This window comes from Rattus norvegicus, chromosome 17, assembly GCF_021556685.1.
Source record: "Rattus norvegicus strain SHRSP/BbbUtx chromosome 17, alternate assembly SHRSP_T2T, whole genome shotgun sequence".
In the NCBI taxonomy this organism is placed as follows: domain Eukaryota; kingdom Metazoa; phylum Chordata; class Mammalia; order Rodentia; family Muridae; genus Rattus; species Rattus norvegicus.
Window position 1 is genome coordinate 87,647,228 of NC_141550.1, and position 21,111 is coordinate 87,668,338.

Below are 21,111 nucleotides of genomic sequence, written 5' to 3' on the forward strand. Positions count from 1 at the left end.
TTGCACACACAGAATCTGGTTTCAATTCCCTGACACTCTTCTGACCTCTTTAGGTACCAGGGCTACAAGTGTGTAGCTGGACTTTGATGCACGAGGCTGGGTTCTTGTTTTTCTACCCTGTATTCCCCTGGTTTCACCCTTATCACTAGATAAGAGAGAGAAAGAAGGATTGGCGGGGGAGGGATTGATTTACAATTTAATTTCTTTTTTGTTTCTTCTTTGAGCATGATTAACAAACTGTGACCAACCCTTCTGAAATGACCACCAACCACCAAACCTGCCTCTTGGGGCCTTAGTATCTGAACAACTCCCAGATTTCCTATGTCACACACTTGCAGAAACTCTCTGCAGCTGGCAAGGCCACGCCTCTGCTAGAGCACTGGGCAAAGCATAGTCAGCCTCTGTGAAGCAGCCTCATATCTCTACACCTAGGATTAAAATGAGAACATTCTTAGAATATTTTGGTGTGTGTGTGTGTGTGTGTGGTTTTTTTTTTAAGAAACCAGAATTCTCACTATACAAGTGGTACACATATGAGCAAGTAGGTAAAACACCTGAAAAATAAATTTGAAAAAGTTTGTTTTCTTCTAGTTATGTCCTAAAGCCTCAGGCTAAAGCTTGTTAGCATATTGAAGCCAAGCCCCTGTGCACCGTAAGCAGTCCTTATGTTGAAACTTTAAAGAGCCTGTGTCTCATTAACAGTGCAGGTTTACTCGCTTTGGGCTGCTCTGGGAAGACGATCTGCATCAACCCGTTGGAGTCCGTGAGATACATGTTATAGGTCAGGTGTCATCACTGAAGCCTCATCTCCCACCTGCAAGGCAGCGCAGCTCACACCGCACATGCCAGGCGCTCACACCGCACATGCCAGGCGCTCACACAGTGAGGGTGTTATACTTCAGTCCTTTAAACAATTTTAGTATTTTTCATTTTTAATGTATTTTATGTATATGAATGTTTTACATCTCCTGTAATGCCTGGTGTCTGAAGAAGTAGTGAGCCTCCATGAGGTGCTGGGAATCCACCCTAGTCCTAAGCAAGAATAAATAACAAGTGTCCTTAATCCTTTTCTTAAAAAGAATTATTTATTTTATGCATATAAGTAACTGTAGCTGTCTTCAGACACACCAGAAGAGGGCATCAGATCCCATTACAGATGGTTGTGAGCCACCATGTGGTTGCTGGGAATTGAACTCAGGACCTCTGGAAGAGCAGTCGGAGCTCTTAACCGCTGAGCCATCTCTCCAGCCCAAGTGTTCTTAATCCTTAAGCCAGCGTTCTACTCCATTTTCAACAGGACTGTGCTGACCATGAGACGCACTATTTATTTATTTATTTATTTAGGCAGGCATATATATTTGGCGTCTTTTAAAATAACTATTATTCTTTGTGTGTTTATAAGGGTTTTACCTGCATGTGTGTCTGCATTACGTATGTGCCTGGTCATAGAAATCAGAGGAGAGGATTGCATTTTGGGTGTTAGGAATGAATGGAGCTCATGCCCTGTACAAAAACGAGTAACACGTGCTCCTAACTTCCAGGATGGCTCTTCTCTTGAGTACCTCAAGCCTCATTTTCTCCTTTTCCTTCCTCCCTCTCTCCCTTTTGTCTTTCCTTCCATCCGTCTGTCGTCCGTCCTTCCTTCCTTCCTTCCTTCCTTCCTTCCTTCCTTCCTTCCTTCCTTCCTTCCTTCCTTCCTTCCTAATTGGTGTGTCTCGTTGTGTAGCCCAGGCTGGTTTCTGCTCCTGGGGTTTCTCAAGTGCTGGGTTATAGATGTGTGCCATCACTCCCATTTTCCTGCATTACTGTTTTGTTGTCTTTTGAAGAGGAAATGTGAGAGAAATAAATAGTAATTTGTTTGTTCAGGCTCACATGGAAAATAGTTTGAAAGTTGGGTATTTTAAAAATTTGGTGATTTTTAAATATACCTTTATTCTTTTTTTTTAAAGATTAACTTATATATGAGTACATTGTAGCTGTCCTCACACACACCAGAAGAGGGCATCAGATCCCATTACAGATGGTTGTGAGCCTGGATGTTAAGAGCAGTCAGTGTTCTTAACCACTGGGTTCTCTCTCCAGCCCCTGCTGTTATATTCTTTATTCCCCCCCCTCCCCTCTCCCCATACTGAGATTTGAACTGATGGTCTCACACATATAAACATATGCTGTTACCTAACTTTTTTCCTAGCCCATGCCCAGGAAAGTTAGTAGTATTCATGCATATGCATTGTCTGCCTTCAGCCTGACATTGTTTAGAGTAGGAGTAGAGTGGAACAGCATGTGTGTGGGAAGGTTGTGGTGTGTCCTTCATTAGAATAGTGCTCTTTCATAGCTGGCCTTCCTGTGTGCTTATTGTACTAATATTTGTCATTGTTTAAATTCCACAGTCCACTCTTTACCTTGAAAATTAGGATGGGAAAATTGTAAATATGAATGTTTTCTTCTGCTAGGTTTTTTTTAGGGGTGTGCATGGAGCTTTTTCTCTCCCTTCTTTCACATATACACTTTATTCTTGCTCTGTCTTTTCTCCTCTTCCCTTTTTTTTTTTTTTTTAAGATTTATTTTATATGCATGAGTGTCCTGTCTTCAGACACAGCAGAAGAGGGCATCAGATCTCATTACAGATGGTTGTGAGCCATTGAACTCAGGATCTCTGAGAGAGCAGCCACTGCTCTTAACCACGGGGCCATCTCACCAGCCCCTTTGTTTTTAGCAAGCTCTTGGCAGGTAGGGTAGACTAGTTCTGGAGTCACGAGCCTTTTGTTTAGCATTCAGAATGTGGAATTATGGAGTTGAGATACTTACTTTGACTGTATTTTTTTATATTTGGATATTCTAAAAGTTTTTGAATGCTGGAGGTTTTTTTTTTTATTATAAAAATGTTCATTCATTCATACATTTATTTGGTAGTGCCAAGGGATCGAACCCCAAGAAGGCCTCAGGCAAGTGTTCTGCCAATGAGTTAAATCCTTGTTTCAAAAAAGTTTTTCCCCCAAGAAAAGGTTTCTCTGTGTAGCTCTGGCTGTCTTGGAATTCAGTCTGTGGCCTTGAGCTAAGATCTGCCTGCCTCTGCCTCCTGAGTGCTGGGATTAAAGGGGAGTACCACCATTGTTCAGCCCCTGATCCAATCTCCTCCTCCTCCTCCTCCTCCTCCTCCACCGCCGTCGTCATCACTGTTAGCTATTTTTTGAGACAGGGTCTTATTCTGAAGACCTCATTGTTTAGAACCCCTTATGTTGGCTTCTCTAGGTTGACCCTGGATTTGTGGCAGTATTCTTTTTTTTTTTTTTAAGATTTTATTTATTTTATATATATGATGAGTACACTGTAGCTGTCTTCAGACACACTAGAAGAGGGCATTGGATTCCCTTACAGATGGCTGTGAGCCTCCATGTGGTTGCTGGGAATTGAACTCAGGACCTCTGGAAGAGCAGTCACCGAACCATCTTTCTAGCCCCCTGTTTACTTATTTTAAAACAGGGTCTCAGGTAGTCTAGGCTGGCCTTGAATTCCCAGATATTCCTGTCTCTATCTCAAGTGCTAGGATTATAGGCATATAGCACTGTGATTGACATTTTTAAAACTTAATATTATATTATACTTGTTTGCTTCCTCTTGTTTTCTGCTTATATGAAATTTAGTTATAACTGTTTTAATGAACTTATCTAATAGTTACCTGCATTTTATTACTGGTTTGATTAATTTTTATTTCACTACAGGGTAGAATTTCCTGCTTTTGTATTAGCCTTGTAAAATTTTCCCTGGGTGGGGGTGGGGGTGGGGGTGGTGGTGGTGGTGGTGGTGGTGGTGGTGGTGGTGGTGGTGGTGGTGGTGGTGGTAGTGTGTATGTGTATGTGTATGTTTGGTTCTGTGCATGAGGAGTTACATACCACAGTGAGTATTTGGAGGAAAGAGGACAACCTTTTAACTTTTCAGTCAGTTCTGTCCTTCCACATGGGTTCCTGCTATCCAGCTCCGGTGATTAGTGTTGCCTACTGAGCCATCTTTCCAGCCCACTCCTATTTCTTTTCTTACCCCTCTAATGTGATGTTCTTGCTTTTGGGAATATGTATTAGTCACTTGTGTAATGTTGAACCTTATTCCCTCTGACTCTTCTGGGCTCGGATTGGCCTTCATATGTAAGTGCTGATTGGTGTTGAACTAACAGTTCTGGAATGAGCCTTTGTAGATGTCTTCATTTCTCTCTCTCTCTCCAGCTCTCTACTCAGTGCTGGTCTCCCTTGTGAGCTCTAGCCACCTTGGTTCCTTGGACTCCCAGCTCCATTTCCTCAACTTGGGGAGACACAGGCCCTGTCCTGGTTCCTCCTCCTTGTTCCTCCGCCTGAAAACTCTCCCAAGGCAGTAAGCTGGGCACCTTTGTGGCTGTGTCATGTTTCTTGTCTCTAAGGTATCATTGTGCTGTTTCTCGTCTAGTGCCTTCAGTGCTGTCGTTTTACTCATTTCGTTAGGTCGTTATTATTTCACATAGGAAAGTGGAGTCCTTTATCCACTGCATTGTGATTGGAAGTCCTGTCACTGTGATACGGGGTGTCCTCGTGAGCAGCTGTGCGCATACTGAGCATGCCCTGGTTTGTGTGCTGACCTCAGTTCTGAGTCCACTCGGAACTGTAGCCTCCCTCTTTAATCTTTCCATCTAGTTTAATTTGTATAAGGTTTATGTGTTGGAGCTAGTGGTCTTTGTTAGAGAAATGTTTTATAAATACTTCCTCAAATCTGTATAGTCTCAACTATTTATTTTCATAATTGTACCCTTAAGCAGAAATATTTAAATCTGATGAAGTCTAATTTGTCAGTGTTTTCTTTTATAGTTGTTGCTTACTGTGAGCTAAGACACTTTGCCTAACCCCGAAGTCATGAAGGTAATTTCCTTTAAATTTTTTATTTTTGCTAATTTATATTTAGGTCTGTGATACATTTCACATTATATTTTTTTGTAGATTTTAGTTTTTGTATATGGCTATGCAGTTACTTTTAAAGGAAGCCTTTCTTCACTGCATTGCTTTTGTACAACATAATGTGTAATTGGGACCCTCCCAGAGCTTCACCTTCAGCTGGTCTGTTCACTTAGCCGTAGTTTTATTATGCTGTTCCAAATTTTTAACTTTAGTATAAATCTTAAAGTTTAAATTGCAAGTCTTTCAATCTTTTTCTCTTCAAGAGTGTATGTATATAGTCTAAATTCACATTTTCTATACATACTAGCTTTTCTATTTCCTCCAAAACATCAATGAGATGGTATTTGCTTTGGTATGTAGATCAGTGTTAGAATTGACATATTAACAGTTTGAATCCTTGTATCTCTCTGTGCGTGTTTGTATGCGTGCGTGCATGCGTGTGTGCATGTGTCAGAGGACAGTTTGTGGTATTCTGTTTTCCTCCACTCGTAGGTCTTGGATCAAGCTCAGGCCATTAGGTTAGTCAACAAGCCAAGCACCTTTACCTGCTGAGTCATTGTACCGGCCTTGGCCCTATTCCTCCCCCCCCCCCCCCCCCCAGCTGGGGCCTGAACCCAGGGCCTTGTGCTTGCTAGGCAAGCTCTCTACCACTGAGCTAAATCCCCAACCCTTGGCCCTATTTTTAATAATATTTTTGTGTTTTTTAATTTAATTTTATTATTTTTGTTTATATGATTACATTGTAGCTGTCTTCAGACAGACCAGCAGAGGGCATCAGATCTCATTACAGGTGGTTGTGAGCCACCATGTGGTTGCTGGGATTTGAACTCAGGACCTCTGGAAGAGCTCCTAATTGCTGAGCCATCTTTCCAGCTCCCTTCCCCCCTTTTTATTTTTTTAAAAGTAACCCAAGCTGGCCTTGAACTTAGACTTCTCTTCAGTGCTAGGATTACTGGCTACAGTTTTTGCCATTCTCTTGAGTGTTGACATATATACTGATGTGTATATATACCATTATGCTTGGCTAAAAATGCAATTTTAATTATTCTTAGAATTGAGTGTTTTTGAGACATAATCTTCCTTTTTATCCCTTGCAGGACTACAGCTCACTTATGTAGAACAGGTTGGCCTCGAACTTGGGAGGCCTCTGTCTCCAGAGTACACAATCTAGAAGGCACATGGCACCAAGCCCAGCATGCTGTTGGCTCTTGGTTAATGATCTTGGCTTCAGATACAGATTTTATTGTTTGAATGTGTCAACAGATCAGGCCACACTGCCACTGAGAGAATTTTCACAATTCAGTAGTCACCAGAAGGGAGAGGTAGGCCATGCCACAGAAGTTTAGCTCAGTGGGAGGCGCTGACTAGGGTTGATGATGTGGCAGAGGGAGAACAGGGAAACCTAAAGCAAATGAGTGGAGAGCAAGGTGAACAGTTTAGGAGTGCTTAGTTGTACCTCTTCCTGGGGCGCCTCACTTGCTCTGTACTTGTTTCTGGGGTGCCCCAGGCAGGGGATACCGTGCTCTGGAGTTCGGATAGGCTAAGGAAGTCAGGGCTCTTGGTTTGCACATGATGAAAGCTGTTTATTATCTCCTAAGAATTAGCCAGCTCTAGGACAGTGTTTTCAGAGTCAGAACATTAAACATTTAGCAGGTTCTGGTGCTTAGCATGTGCCTTGGATTTGACCTCTAGGAAGGACTGTGAAACAAAAGTAAAACCAGCACGAGAACACAGCTAGGTGTAATGGTTCCTGCGTAGAGCCAGCGCTTGGGAGGCTATGACTGGAGGAGTGCAGAGAGCGCCTGAGAGTTTGTATTGTAAATGGGTGTTGAGTTTTGTTAAATGCTGTTTCTATATTGAGATGATATATTTAAAATATTTCATGAGTTTCATGTTTTGTTTTCAAATGTTATGTTAATCTTGTATTTATGGGATGCATGTTTGTGATGTATTAATCTCTTATATAGTGTTGGATTCAGATTTTTAATGTCAAATCATTTTGAATTTAGGTACAATGGGAATTTTATAATTTTTTGTAGCTATTGATACTACTGGTTTTTGTTTCATTAATGTTTTGAACGTTGTCCTTTTTGGACAGAGTGTCATTGAGCTTATGCTGACCTGGAAATACTTTTTTAGTTTTTAAAGTTTGCTTTAATTTACATGTATGTCTGTTTTATCTATTTGTATGTCTGTGCACCACGTGTGTGCAGGTGCCTACGGAGTCGCAGATGGCTGTTAGTGTCCATGTGCAGGGCATTGCATTCCCCTCTGGAAGAGCCACTGTGCTTTGCACTGCAGGGCCATCTCTTCAGGCCTCGCCCTCTTTCACCATTTCTTTATGCTTTCCTGTCTTCTACGTTCTGGGATTTCAGGAGTTTAACACCACCCTAATTACTAACGATTTTGTTATTGTTTACCTCTATTTTTAGGTTGGGAGGGCGGAGACAGACTTGGGAGGGAACTGAGATTAATTAGTATTACTTTTATAAGCACGGGTGTGGAATTGTTTACCAGATGTCTCCCTTCTCTTGGAGGTATTTTGATAATGAAATTAGCTTCAAAGGACTCTGTAGCTTTCCTGTTTTATCTTGACTTAAGAAGTTGTATTTTTTAAGCATAATATGTTACATTTTTAGCATCTGTTTTTTGCAGTGATAATTTTTATTTCCAATATTGGTCCTTTTATTATTATTATTATTATTATTATTATTATTATTATTATTATTATTATTATTGACTCAACAAGATTTTACTGTGACGTTCTAGCTGGCCTGGAACTTGCTGTAGAGCAGGCTGGCCTTCAGCCTGTGATGATGTCCTGTGTCTTTCCCAAGTGCTGGGATTGTAGTTTTGTATCAGCTTTGTTCATCTCACCTTTTTAAAGGCCAGGCTGGCCTTCAGCCTCATTATTAACAAATGACCCACTTGGCCTTTAGTCCTCTCTGCTTCTTTCCTCTTTCTTCTGCTTTATTTTTCTTTATTTTAGTCCTCCCTCCCCCAACTTAAAAAAAAGATATTTTTGTTTGTTTGTTTCTCTGCTTATTTTTGTGTGTGTGGAGGCCAGAAGAACAAGTTGTGAGGAGTTGGTATTCCACAGTGTGGGTTCTGAGAATGAAACTCCAGGACTCCAACAGGCTTGGTGGCAAGCACCATTACTCTCCCAGACACCTTGTAAGTTAGTCCTAGTCGGTCCTCTCAGCCTTTGTTGTTTAGGTCGGACCCTATATCCATAACTTAGCATTGTTTTTCCAGTGTGGCAGCAGAATGTACCCATCGATGTGAATTGTTTTAATTTCACTGCTTCCTGAGGAGGAGGTGGTGGTACGTGTCTGTACGCTGGCCCTCTGAAGGAAGAAGCAGGAAAAGTACTCTCAAGTTCCAGGCCAGGGAGCCAGTTCTAGACTAACCAGAGCTACATAATGAGACGCTACCTCAAACCAATTTTGTTATAAATTATATCTTACATGGACTTGTTTAAGGTCTTTGGTGAATGTATCATGTTTACTTAAAAAGCACATGTATTATATAGTGGCTGGAATTATCTGTCTCTTCGTTGTGTGTTCATGTTCGTATGGAAACCAGAGGTCCACATTCTGCATGTCTTCCTCAGTGGCTTTCCACCTTGCTGTTTGAGACAGACAGAGTCTCTGTCAGCCTTTGTTGTCAGCCAGCTTGGTTGGCTAGGACAGCTCTAGGGAACCTTTTCAGTGCTGGGAATTACAGGTGTGAGCCATTATTTTAATGTAGTTTAGACTTATAAGTAATTTAAATATTTCTAGAATTATTTTTATTTTTAGAATTACTTTAATAATATACAATTAATGTACTATACAGTTCAAATATTTGAAGTGTATAATTTCTGAATTTTTCAAAAAACTTTCTTTATTATGTGTCTTCATGAGCCGGCAAGGTTTGATGTCAGGCATCTTAAGCAGCCTCCTGAAGGTCTCATTATGTAATCTGTCTGTCCTGGAACTCATTATGTAGACCAGGCTGTGCTCAAATTCAGAGATTGCCTACCTCTGCCTCCTGAGTCCTTGGATAAAGGTGTGCACCACCACCCAGCCCATTTTTTTGAGATGGGGTCTCCCTGAACCTTGAGGTGACCAGTCTGCTAGACTGGCTGCTAGTGAGTTCCCAGTGTGGGATCTAGACTTGTGCTGCCACTCTCCACTAGTTTCACAGGGGTACTGGGGATCTGAACTCAGATCCTTCTACATGCAATGCAACCATTTTACTGATGCATCTTCCAGACCCATTTTTAAAATTTTATTTTAATCACATTTATTTATCCATCCATGCATCTGTGCATCCTCCATGCATTCATCCATGCATCGCACACGTGTGTGGGTGCACACATAGCACAGTGTGCCTGTGGAGGTCAGAGGCAGCTGCTGTGGGAGTTCGTCAGTTGTCCAAGCCTTGTGACCCATGACGTGCTTGCCTTTGAGGTTGTGAGGTTTGGGGACAGCTCCTTTACTCCTGAGCTGTCTGCTGTGACTCAGTTTGTTTATGGTTGTCATCACTGTTACTGTCACTTACTGTTTATGTGTTTGTGAATGAGTGTTGGACACAGGCAGTGGTGATGCCACAGCAAGCGTGTGGAAGCCAGAGGACGGTTTTTCATGTTTACGTGCAGAGAAGACCCAGCTCACCAGGCTGGCTGAGCACCCGTCTTGGCCAGCCCTTGCCCAGTGTTTTCACAGAGTGTGTGAGCTGCCGCTGAGTTCTGCTTACTGTTTGTTTGTGAGGTAAATGCTGACCATTTCACCCAGGCCTGCAGGTACCTGGTGTAGGGTGGCTCACCTCTTTGAGAATCCTCACCTCACCTCACAGCTCCGATAGTTGTGCTGGAAGCGTCTTCTGGGTGATTGGCTGTTACAGTTGGTTATTTGCACTTAAGGATTGCATATGTGAACACATAGTTTTGTGTTGACAGTGCCTTTTCTTTCGATACTTTGTCACATTTACTGTTTGGTCCCCCCCCTTCTGTTTTAGTTTTACTGTTTTTGAGAGGGTTTTCCTGTGTAGCCCTTGCTGCCCTGCAGTGTTTTGTGGCGTAGGCTGCGCTTGAACTGTGCAGCTCTTGTCCGTCCGTCTTTCCAGTGTGGAGAGTGGAGGTGTGCACCTCTCTGTGAACTGTGCAGCTCTTGTCCGTCCGTCTTTCCAGTGTGGAGAGTGGAGGTGTGCACCTCTCTGTGAACTGTGCAGCTCTTGTCCGTCTGTCTTTGGTCCTCTGAGTGTTTCCTTCATGTCACACTTGTCCCCTCTTCTATCTCCTCTTGTCATCTGCAGTGCTGGCTTTTACGATGCCGACCAGTTAGACCCAGAGCCTTGCAGAGTTAGGCTGCTCTCCCAACCCAGTCACATCATGTCTAGTTGGTCGGATTTTTGAGACAGCATCTCCACATAGCACGGGCTGGCCTGAGCTTGGCACAGTCCTGCTGATTTTGTGTGCTGTGCTGCTGGGCCAGGCTTGATTGCTGGTTTGTTTGTTTTCCTTCTCAGAACCTTGCAATGCCACAGAGCTACACGACTGTGTCTTTAGCTCGTCTAGCTACTGACAGTTCCCATCTCATTTATTATAGGTGCACTCTAAGTGTCCTTCACGTGTATTTACTTAATCTGTTTAGATAGTTTGACTGTGTATCCCTGCTGTCCTGGAACTCAGCATGTAGACCAGAGCATGTAGACCAGGTCTGGCCTTCAGTCTGCTACCTCCACAGTCTGGGAACCTTGGAGTTCTCATTGTTTTCCTTGCTTTGACAGTGCTTAGCCTTTTTTCCTAGTTCTTCCCAGGCCAGGTAATGTAGATCATCTCGCAAGCAGTTTATTTGTTGTGAAGGCCATGTTCTGGGTATTCCTCTGAAGGAGGGGATTTTTGGGTAGGTGGGAATGTAGTTTAGTAGTCATCTCGTCATTACCCTAGCACCCCACAAACCCAGCATGGTGGAGCATGCCCACCATGCCAGCACTAGAAAGTGGAGTCAGGAGGATCAGACTTTCAGGATAGCCAAGTAGCCATGTGCACAAGACCCTGTCTCAGACAGTGAGAGCGTGAGACTGTTTTTATTTGGATGGGTCTGTGCAGAAGCTCAGGCGTATGCACGCCAGGGCGCGCATGTGTGCAGGTGGAGGACGCCCTCGGGTGTTAGGTGGGCCCTCAGCATTCAGCTTTGCTTTATCCACTGAGAGGTCTCCCAGCCCTGAAATGGACATTTCTAAAGTTGGTTGGTTGTTTGGGTTCAAACCATCTTGTATGTACTTTGAATACCTGTTGTAAACTTACCAGCGCCTTGAGCTAGGCTAGTGGATCGTCCTGCGTATGTGTGATGTAAGGTCAAGAAGATACTTGAGCTGATTATATATTTAAAAGTAGAGTTCTCTCCTCAGATCTTACATTACAGACACAAAGTTCTTCTGAACCCTTTGTTGTGGTTCTTAGGAATTATGACTACAGGAAACTCTAAGGGTTGGCTTTGTCTTGTCTTTAGGGTAACATATTAAAAAAAAAAAACAAACTCCAAGCTCTCATGCTGGTTCTTCTCAAGTTTTCACTTAGTATAGATTCTAGATGCTTTTCATTTTCATCCACCATGCATCTCATTCAACTAGTAGTTGTGTTCTCTAGAGGTTAGAGTTTTTATCTGTGTTACAGGTTGGTCCTCTCACAAGCTTACGGCTCTCAGAAGTCTGAGTTCATTTCTTATTAATTTTAAGAATGTGTGATAAGTTCAGCTGATTGTAATTACATTAATCCTGAGATAGTTCTTTATGTAACGTAGCCCAGGTTGGCCTCAGATGTACTATGTAGCTGAGTCCTCTTGAGTCCTCTTGCCTCTACCTTTTAGTGCTGGTATTATAGTTGAGATCCACAAAACTGGCCCAGAACCTTTAAAGAACTCTCCCCTTCTGTCTAGACAGGGTCTCACTATGTAGCACTAGCTGGCCTGGATCTTGCTGTGTTGGCCAAGCTGGGGTTGATCTCAAGACACTCGTTTGTCTCTGCCTCCCAAGTCTACATCACCATGCTCAGCAAGCTGATTCTTTATTAAAAGAAAAAAGTGTATTTTTAAGGTTTATTTTTGTGTATGCCATTTGTGTGTGTGTATGAGTGTGCATGTATATGTGTGTGTCTGTGTGAGCATGTGCCTGCAGAGACCAGATGAAAATGTCACATCCCCTAGAGCCAGGAGTTAAGAGACATTGGTAAGCCACCCGATGTGGGTGCTTGGAACCCATGGAACCTAACGTGGGTTCTCTGGAAGAGCAGTGTCTGTACTGCTGAGCCATCTCTCCTGCCCCTCAAGCTGGTTCTTGATGGGAGTAGAAAGAAGCCAGACTTAATTGACCATAGTAATTCAAACCTGTATTAGAGATCACTGTTATCTCCATAAATGTTAAGACCTTGTATCTGGCATGTGTTGAAGGGACTTTTCAAGATGGTCTCTTATAGTGCCTCATGCTAGCCTCGGGCACAGCAGCCCTTTCAGCCTCCCGAGTGGCGAGATGCTGATACTTTTTACCATACCTTATTTTCTCTCTCTCCAAGTAGGTCTTGCATATTTTCTGGGATGGTCTCAAACTCTTAGACTATTGATATTCATGCTACAACTTCCCAAGAATTCTGTTACTCTAAATATCTGCTACAACATTTGACTTTGGTTTTATTAATAGAACATTTAGGACTTTGTGTAGCCCAAATGGCTTCAGTTCATGGACATACTACTGGCTGAGTCTCCCAAGTGTTGGGATGACAGGCATGGGTCACTGTCTGCCTTTAATGTAAACTTAAGGGGGGGGGGGCTTCAGCGTTTTTTTAATGTATATGTAAATTGTTATCTAGCATTATAAGAAAAATTGTTAAGTGATTTTGAAGGCTGGAGAGATGGCTCAGTAGTTCTTAGAAGCACTTGCTGCTTTGGTAGAGGACCCGGGTTAGGTTTTCAATAGTCACATGATGGGTCATACACAGCCATCCATAGTTGCAGTAGCAGGGCGGGGGTCTGCCGCCCTCTCCTGGCTTCCATGGACACCTGTAAACATGCAGTATGCATGCATGCACGCCTATACATACATGTAAGACATTCAAACATGGATCTTTTAAAAACAAGTAATTTGCAGTTAGTAGTTATTTTGTGAAACGTGTTCTGGAATTTTCTTGGTGGCAATGAATAGAAATGCGGTTCTATTTTTGTTAGTTTTTAAGTTATAGGAAAGATGTGCTTTTGGTGATATGAAAAAAACTTCATTGCCTTTTCCTTTTTTTTTTTTTTTTTTTTTACTTTTAATTTTCTTTAAATAGAGATGTGAGCTGTGTCCCCATAAAGATGGAGCTTTAAAAAGAACAGATAATGGGGGTAAGTACAGTCTTTGAAAAATACTGACAACTGGAATGGTATAGCATTTCAAACCATTTGGTAGTTCATACTGTTTTATCACACACTGTTTACTAAAATGTTACTAGTGATGTAACTGTTAATTGGAGACAAGGTCTTGCTATGTGGTGCAGGCTAACTTGAATTCTCCGTCTTCTTGCTGCATTGTCTCATGTTCTGCAGTTGTAGGTAGATACATTTAGATGTAGCTTAAATGATCTTCTGAATTCAGTTTGTCTTCACGAGTTAAACTTCACACTTAAGTATTAGCTGCTTTACGTAGAACGGTTCACATTCTTCTACTTGAAACCTTGATTTATTTTATGTTTCACTGTCTGTCCTGGAACTCACGCTAGAGACCAGGCTGCCTCCAAACTCCTCAGAGATGTGGCTGCCTCTGTCTCTGCCTCCTGAGTGCTGGGACTGAGGTGTGCCCCACCTGCTTTGTCTTTGTGGTAGCTCTTTGAGACAGGGCCGCACTACTGTGCCCTAGGTGCTAGGGTTATAGGACCAATCTTACCTGGCAAAGTATCCTTCCTACTGTGTCCCTCCTAGGTGCTAGCTCACAGTACCAACCATGCTTGGCAGGATGGTCTTTCCTGAGGATTCTGACTGAGCGTTTCCTCTTCTGAAAACTCTGAATCTGAAATATTAAAATCTAGTACCTTGTAAACATTTGTTTCAGATTTTGGGTTTTTGGATTAGTGATCTTAGATGGTAAAAATCACTGTAAATGTCTTCTGGTTCTAGTCATTTTAGAGGAGAATTACTCCATTTTTAGTTTTCATCTCCACTTTGAGTTATCTTTCCTTGAGAAATGTGTCCCCCTCTGCAACTAACTCCCCTTCTGTCTGTTTTTGTTTTGGTCCTCACCTCCCTAGTCCTTGTATAGTTCAGGGCTTAGCAGTTTTCTGTGTAGTCCAGCCTGGCCTAAATGTGTGGCAGTGCCCTATCCCTGCCTCTAAGTTCTACGGGACTGTTATCCTGTGTACGTCAGTGTCATTCTTACCGTATAGGCATGAGCTTGTTAAACTGTAAAGTATCGGGAAAGTCATAAAGCATTTCTTCCTTATTTTGTTAGGGATTACACTGGTTTATTTTTGGAAGTAAAATCAGCCTATTTTCCTAAAATAATGAGATTCATTTATTTAATTAACATTTTGTTAACAATACTGATTTCTGGAGGGTAAATGAATAAAGAAATTCATAAGGGATTAAAACTGTGATTTCCCTTCTTACATTGTTTTTAGCTTTTGCATTATTAGTGTTATGGTGGCGTTATAATGAATTGGGAAATATTCTTGTGGAGGTATTTCTGTAAAACTGGAATTTTATAATCTTTAAATATTTGGTAGGAATAACTGGGAAATATATCGAGTGTTCTTAAGATAATCAATTTGAATAGTTGATTTTAGTGATTAAATAATTAAAAATTTTCTATTGCTTTGTTCTATTGTTTGTTTCATTTGTAAACTTTGGCAATTTATTGATTTCTCTAGTTTTAAAACTATTGGTAAATGTTGACTATTTTAACTGTTTACATGTGGTCATAAACTGCTTAAATGTGAGAAATGTGTCCTAGGTGCTTTTCCTGAGTAAACCTCATAGATGGAGTGCATTTACACAAACCTAGACGTATAGTCTGCTACATAATTGTATTATACGATGAAGTTATTGCCTCTAGGTTACAAACACATCATATCGCTATACTACTGAATAATGTAAATACAACACAGTGGTAAGTCGTTAAAAATCTAAAGAAAGAAATGGATAATAGCTGTCTGTTCAGGGTACTTAGTTTGTGAGCCTTGAAGTTCTCTTTGGTGAGTAACTGAATCGTGGTTAGGGAATGTGAAGATCTAAGGCAGGAAGGTGTTCTGGCTTTGGTTTTTCAAGACAGGGTTTCTCTGTGTAACCCTGGCTGTCTTGGTCCCGAGCCATCTGCCTGCTTCTGCCTCTTGTGCGATGGGATTAAAGGCGCTTGCCACCGCCGCCAGGGTGGGTCTTAACTATACTGCTGGGCCCCGGCTGACCTGGAAGTCTGTGTAGACCAGGCTTGCCTCAAGCTGAGACTCCCCTGCCTCTTTCTTCGGCTGTGTGCTACCTACCTCAGCTATCCCCTGTCTGTGCTCTCTCTCTCTCTCTCTCTCTCTCTCTCTCTCTCTCTCTCTCTCTCAGGAAGTTCCGGGGCATCAGTATCCGTATATCCCCCCTTCACACACCATCTCGAGAGGCCTTCAGGGCAGGTGTGTTCATGGGCTGAGAATGTAGTTTGCTGGTGAGCACTGCTTAGCATGAGTGAGGGGCTGAATTCAGTCTTTAGCACATAACAAAACAAACACAAAACCAAGAAACCACTGCTACCAAAGAAACGTGGAGCTGTTAGGACTTGTATAACAGTGCCTTAGTATACCTTCTTGAGGACCTGGCTGCATATATAGTTAACATATTTTGTTTTTAAAAAGCAAATGGAAGGCATAAAAATTAAAATATCTATAAACATAGTACACACATTGGCCAGTAGCATAATTTTTTGTTTTTACTACTAAATATTGTTACATACACACATAGTTGCATGTGGGTAGCCTATTGAATGCTAGCGTTTTAAGTTTGTTCAGATCAGTGTTACTATAAACATGTTAATAGTGTAGTGTGCAGGGACTTGTAATGGCTGGAAAAATTTGCCTTTCTAATAATCGTATGGGAACATGGTTCTATGTGTAGAGTGTGGCATTTGTCATAAAGTTATGTCTGACTGCACTGTCATCTGAAGATATATTTAGTAGCGTCTCTCCTCTTCCTCCTATATTTTATTTTATTTTATTTTTTTGGGATAGGTTTTTTTGTGTGTGTAGCCTTGGCTGTCCTAAAACTCTCTGTAGACTAGGCTGGCCCGGAACTCAGATTTTCCTGCTTCTGCCTCTCAAGTGCTGGGATTAAAGGCATGCACCACTACTGCCAGGCATGATTTTGTTTGGTTCTTTTAAGTAATTTCTATTTCTTCATCAGTATGTAATTCTTGTGCATGTGTAAGACAGTTCAGCTGAGGTATTTACTTAAAAAGTCCAGTTATACTTTTGTATGAAGTTTCTGTTACTATCTCCTATGAATGAGCCATGTGTGCACATGAGTGTGTGTGTGTGTGTGTGTGTGTGTGTGTGTGTGTGTGTGTGTATACGTACCTTATGTACGAATGTGAAGACGGTTAGAGGTTAAGTACTTGTCTTCCTCTATCACCTCATTTTTAATACAGGGTATCATGGAGCCTGGGATTCATTGAGCTGCTAGACTGACTGGTTAGCTGACCTCTCTCCTGCCTGCTTTCCAGCAGAGTGCAGCCGTGTGTTCCACACCGTATGATTATGTGGGCCCTGGGGATCTCAGTGCAAGTGCTTGTGCTTACACAGCAGCGCTCTACCTACTGCACTGTCTCCCTGGGTCTGTGTGCTTCCCTGTACACGCTTAAACTTAGTTAGAATGTGTGCACTGGGGCTGAGCTTCAGCTGGGGGCGCTGTGCTGTAAATCCATCCTGAGCATTACAAAACCAAAAACCGGATATACCTGAATGTTAAAACGTTTAATTCTGGAGTAAAGTTCTGCCTTTTAAAGTTTAGGTTTGCTGCTTTCTGTGGTTTTTCTTTCTTTTTTGTTGTAATTGATGCACACTCTTCAGTGAGTGTTTTGATGATTGATTTCCTTGAGCATGTCGTGTAAAATAGTGAGACAGAGGGGGACAATTAAAAAAGAAACTCTATGTTTGTATTTTCTGTGTTCTTTCCAGTTTATCTGCCATACCACTCTTCCTTACCTCTTACTTCTTGTTTGTACCACACCCAGATTCTAGCCAGAGGTCAACTGAGGGTCAGCTTAGATCTTAAATTTAGAAGCTGAGTTCTGCCTTAGTCAGGTCTGTGGTCTCCACATCCTCCAGCACATCCAGGTTGCACCAGGTTGCCAGAGACCTCTCTAGTTTTTCCTCCTAGTCTTTGGTACTTAGTCATGTGTTTCACCTATATTCTTTTTCCTCCAGGCATCTGTGAGTTAAATTTAAGGGTTGCTTTTCTCTCTTGAATCAACTCAGAGAGAACAACACAGGCACACCTTAGTCCTTGGCTAGCTTTCAGACCCTTTGAAGAATTGACAGACACAATTCTTTGCTCATAAAACTTGGTTCTGGTTCTTCTGCCATCAGAGACTAGAGTCTATCTACACCGGAAACTCAGTTGAAATTAAGACCTTAAGGGAAAGAAGATTCCAAAGAGGGCCCCCACCCCACCCCCCAGGTGCTTGGTTGTGGCAAACCTTTTACTGTTTTCCATAATTTAATAAGAGAATTTAACAATTTCTATGTAATTTTTGTTATTTCTGGTGTGGTAACTAGCTTTGTACCTGCTTCCTTCACCGTTTTTTGTTGGTATGTATCTGGATACTTTGCTTCTTATGTGTATGTATATATGCATATATTTATGTACTACAGTCTCATGGCCTAGGCTCCTGTTCTTTCTGCCTTAGCCTCTCTAGTGATGGATCACCACGTGATGCCTCACTATGCCTCACCCTTTTCAAAATTTCAAGCTTTGTCTGAGATATGTTAAGGCTTCTGGAAACAGATCTTATATTTGTTAGGTTAATTTGGATCCATGTACCATACCATTGAGACAATAATTCTTAGTTTTCCTTCTTTCTTCTCCCTCCCTCCCTCCCTCCCTCCCACCCGCTCCCCTTCCTGTACACTTGCTCCCACCTTTATCTCTCAGTTGTAGGCCAGTTCCCCTGGCAGTGTTTTATAATCTTAGTTGAAAGATTTATTTCTTTTTATTTTATGTGTATTGAACTTCATGTGTACATTTTGCTTGCAAGTGTGTTACACACATAACCACATACTTACCTGATACCTGCAGCCGTCAGAGGATGGAGTTAAGAGCATTTGTGAGCTGTCATGTCAGTACCAGGCACTAAACCAGGCTGGCTGCAAGAGCAGCCTGTGCTCTACCCCGAGCCGCTGCCCACACCTCGTGCTCTTTTGGAGCTGTCCCACAGTTCCATGCTGGCTGGCCTGGAACTCAGTCTGTAGACTAGCCTGGTCTTCAGCTCAAAGAGATCTGCCTGCCTCTGTCCCCATGCCCTGGGATTAAAGGCATGCACCAGCACACGCAGCCTATGATTTTTAATATAAGCACTTAGAGTTATGGCAGTATCCATTGAAAGTAGCTATACATACCTCTCCCTCCCCGATCCCCATTTCAAGCTTCATTTTGTAATAGCGTTTCCTTTTTGAGGGATATGATGCTTCCTTTGGTGTTTGAAAGTACCCTTTGTTATTTGTTTATGGTGATTTGCAACACCTTTGCACAGACTTGATTATAATAAACACACTTTCTTTGTGATAGCTCAATTGTAGGTTTGTTCTCATTTTCTTAATTTTGTGGGATTTCATTTGTGTTTTGTATTTAGTACTTCTTATTCTGGAAATTCTGATTAACACATTATAGACATTATTTGTGACTAAGTCGTGCAAACTTACTTTCCTTCAGAGATGATGTATAAGATGTATTCAATGCAGAGGATGCTTCTTGTTTAGGATTGGTTTGTTCATCGAGTTTAAGATGATTAAAGCCTACGCGTGCTTTCTGAGGTCCACGGCATATTAGTTCTTAGTCCCAGCTTCTAGTCAATGGTTCTACTTGCCTTTCGCCATGCTGTACCCATCTTCCTTGGATTGCATCTTTTTCTAGTTCACCAGCAACTCTTCAGTGCTGTGAGACCCTGTCAGCCGCCACACTTTTTTGTTCTTGTTGTTTAAGATCGATCTATCTATCTATCTATCTATCTATCTATCTATCTATCTATCTATCTATCTATCTATCTATATGAGTACACTGTAGCTGACCTCAGACACACCAGAAGAGGGCATCAGGTCTCATTACAGATGGTTGTGAGACACCACGTGGTTGCTGAGAATTGAACTCAAGACCTCTGGAAGAGCAGTCAGTGCTCTTAACCACTGAGCCATCTCTCCAGCCCTTAGTTACACTTTTTATAATTAAGAGAAACTTTAACATTAACTGGTAATGGCTCAGATGAAGATTTAAAATAGGAAAATGGCAACCATTATATGAACATTCAAAATATTGACAATATAAAGAACTAATACTGTCCCATTTAAGATTAGTAAGATTAAACATCCTGAAATCATTTTTCTCCTTTCTGTTGTTGATGGTGAGACTAGATCCTACCCTACTCTTGTGTCTCCTAGGCAAGTACTCTGTTGCACTGCTTCTCCAGCCTTTTGAGACGTCAAGTTTTAAGCTATAAATTATTGCAGAGCTGAGAATGGAACCCAGAGCTTCACACAGTAACCAAGGCCACTGCTGCCTGCTGAATTTATATAAATAGATATATTTCCTCCACACTGGTTATGTATTTATTTAGTTTTGGCTCTTTAAAACAGGTGTAACTTTGTAGTGCAGTCTGTTCAATTCATTACATAGCGTTGGTTGACCTGGAAATGGAGAACCTCTTTTGGTTCAGTCTCGGAGTGTTTAGAATGCTGGGAACTATTCTCCTGCTTTCTTCAGACTAACGTGGGTTTCAGAAGTAGTGTTAGTGTGAACTTAGTCCTGCGTGCTCTGTCTGCTTGTGTTGAGTGCACAGTGGGTGCAGCTGTGATCAGGAAGCCTTTGCACCAGTGGTGTGTGGATGACGAGTATTACATGAGTAACACGGGAGCCAGATTTGGTCTGCCGCTTTGTTATAGATTTGCTTAACTAGTCATCTTAGGAGGTCCTAAGACAGGTGGTAACTTTAGTTTTGATAAACTTGAAGAATGACATTGTGTATTTATTTATCTATTTTAGGTTGGGCTCATGTGGTTTGTGCCCTCTATATCCCAGAGGTACAATTTGCCAATGTTTCTACAATGGAGCCAATCGTTTTACAGTCTGTCCCACATGATCGTTATAATAAGGTACAGTGGATGTCCTCTTATGCTTGCATTTTTGGTTCTGAAACTAGGAGGTAGAAAGGAGGTGGGGTTTTTTATTTTTTGTTTTTGTTTTATTTCTAAAAAACGTAAAGACGTTTCTCTAACTTAGTTACCATCTTGAGCTAAGGTATTAAAATGTGCTCATGACCATGTAAAGCACCATGAACAAACCTGCCTCTTTGTTTGAATCTAGGTGTACATTGAAGTTTTGAGAACCTTTTAATCACTCAATCGATACACACTTGTCTTTGAAGATTTACTGACCTCTTGCCCTATAAAATGCCAAGATTTTATTAGAATTGAATTAGTCATTATTTCCTGTCAGTAGTCCCAAGGCAGGAGGATGAGTTGAGTGCAGGAGTTCAGGGCCTACCTAGATAACATACTTATGCTCACTGTCTATCTATCATCCATCCATCCATCCATCCATCCATCCATCCATCCATCCATCCATCCATCACCCTGTGTTAAAATAGAAACTTAACCGTTTGCTTGATGACGCTGTTGCTTGTTGCTGCTACTGGGTTGTCAAGGCTTTCCTGTTACCAGTGTCTCCAGGCACTGTTACCGTGAGAGCAGAAGTACGTGTCGCTTCTGTGGAAGAATGTTACTATAATTTTGAGATTTCAGATATGTTAAAAATAATCTTTTGATTATTGTAATAATTTATTTAAAACATTTGAAAATTTGGAGAAGTCTTCCTATATAAATCTTTTGACTTTTGTGTATTTTTTAATATCTCACATACATGCTTATAGAACATTTAGACCATATTACTTATTATTTTCTCTGCTTTTGAAACTTATGTCCGTAAATGATATTTCT

General features: G+C 41.6%; 1 protein-coding gene across 50 annotated transcripts in view; it reads left to right on the top strand.

Annotated features, from left to right (window-relative positions):
- Mllt10 (MLLT10, histone lysine methyltransferase DOT1L cofactor) overlaps positions 1–21,111 on the top strand; it is a 127,592-nt gene that overhangs the window by 18,070 nt on the left and 88,411 nt on the right. For 24 of the 50 annotated variants that reach the window (XM_087591190.1, XM_087591197.1, XM_087591203.1 and 21 more), the window contains 2 exon segments: positions 13,228–13,282; positions 20,159–20,268. In XM_087591190.1, coding sequence (XP_087447316.1) covers positions 13,228–13,282; positions 20,159–20,268 — 165 coding nt within the window. 50 annotated transcript variants of the gene reach the window in all.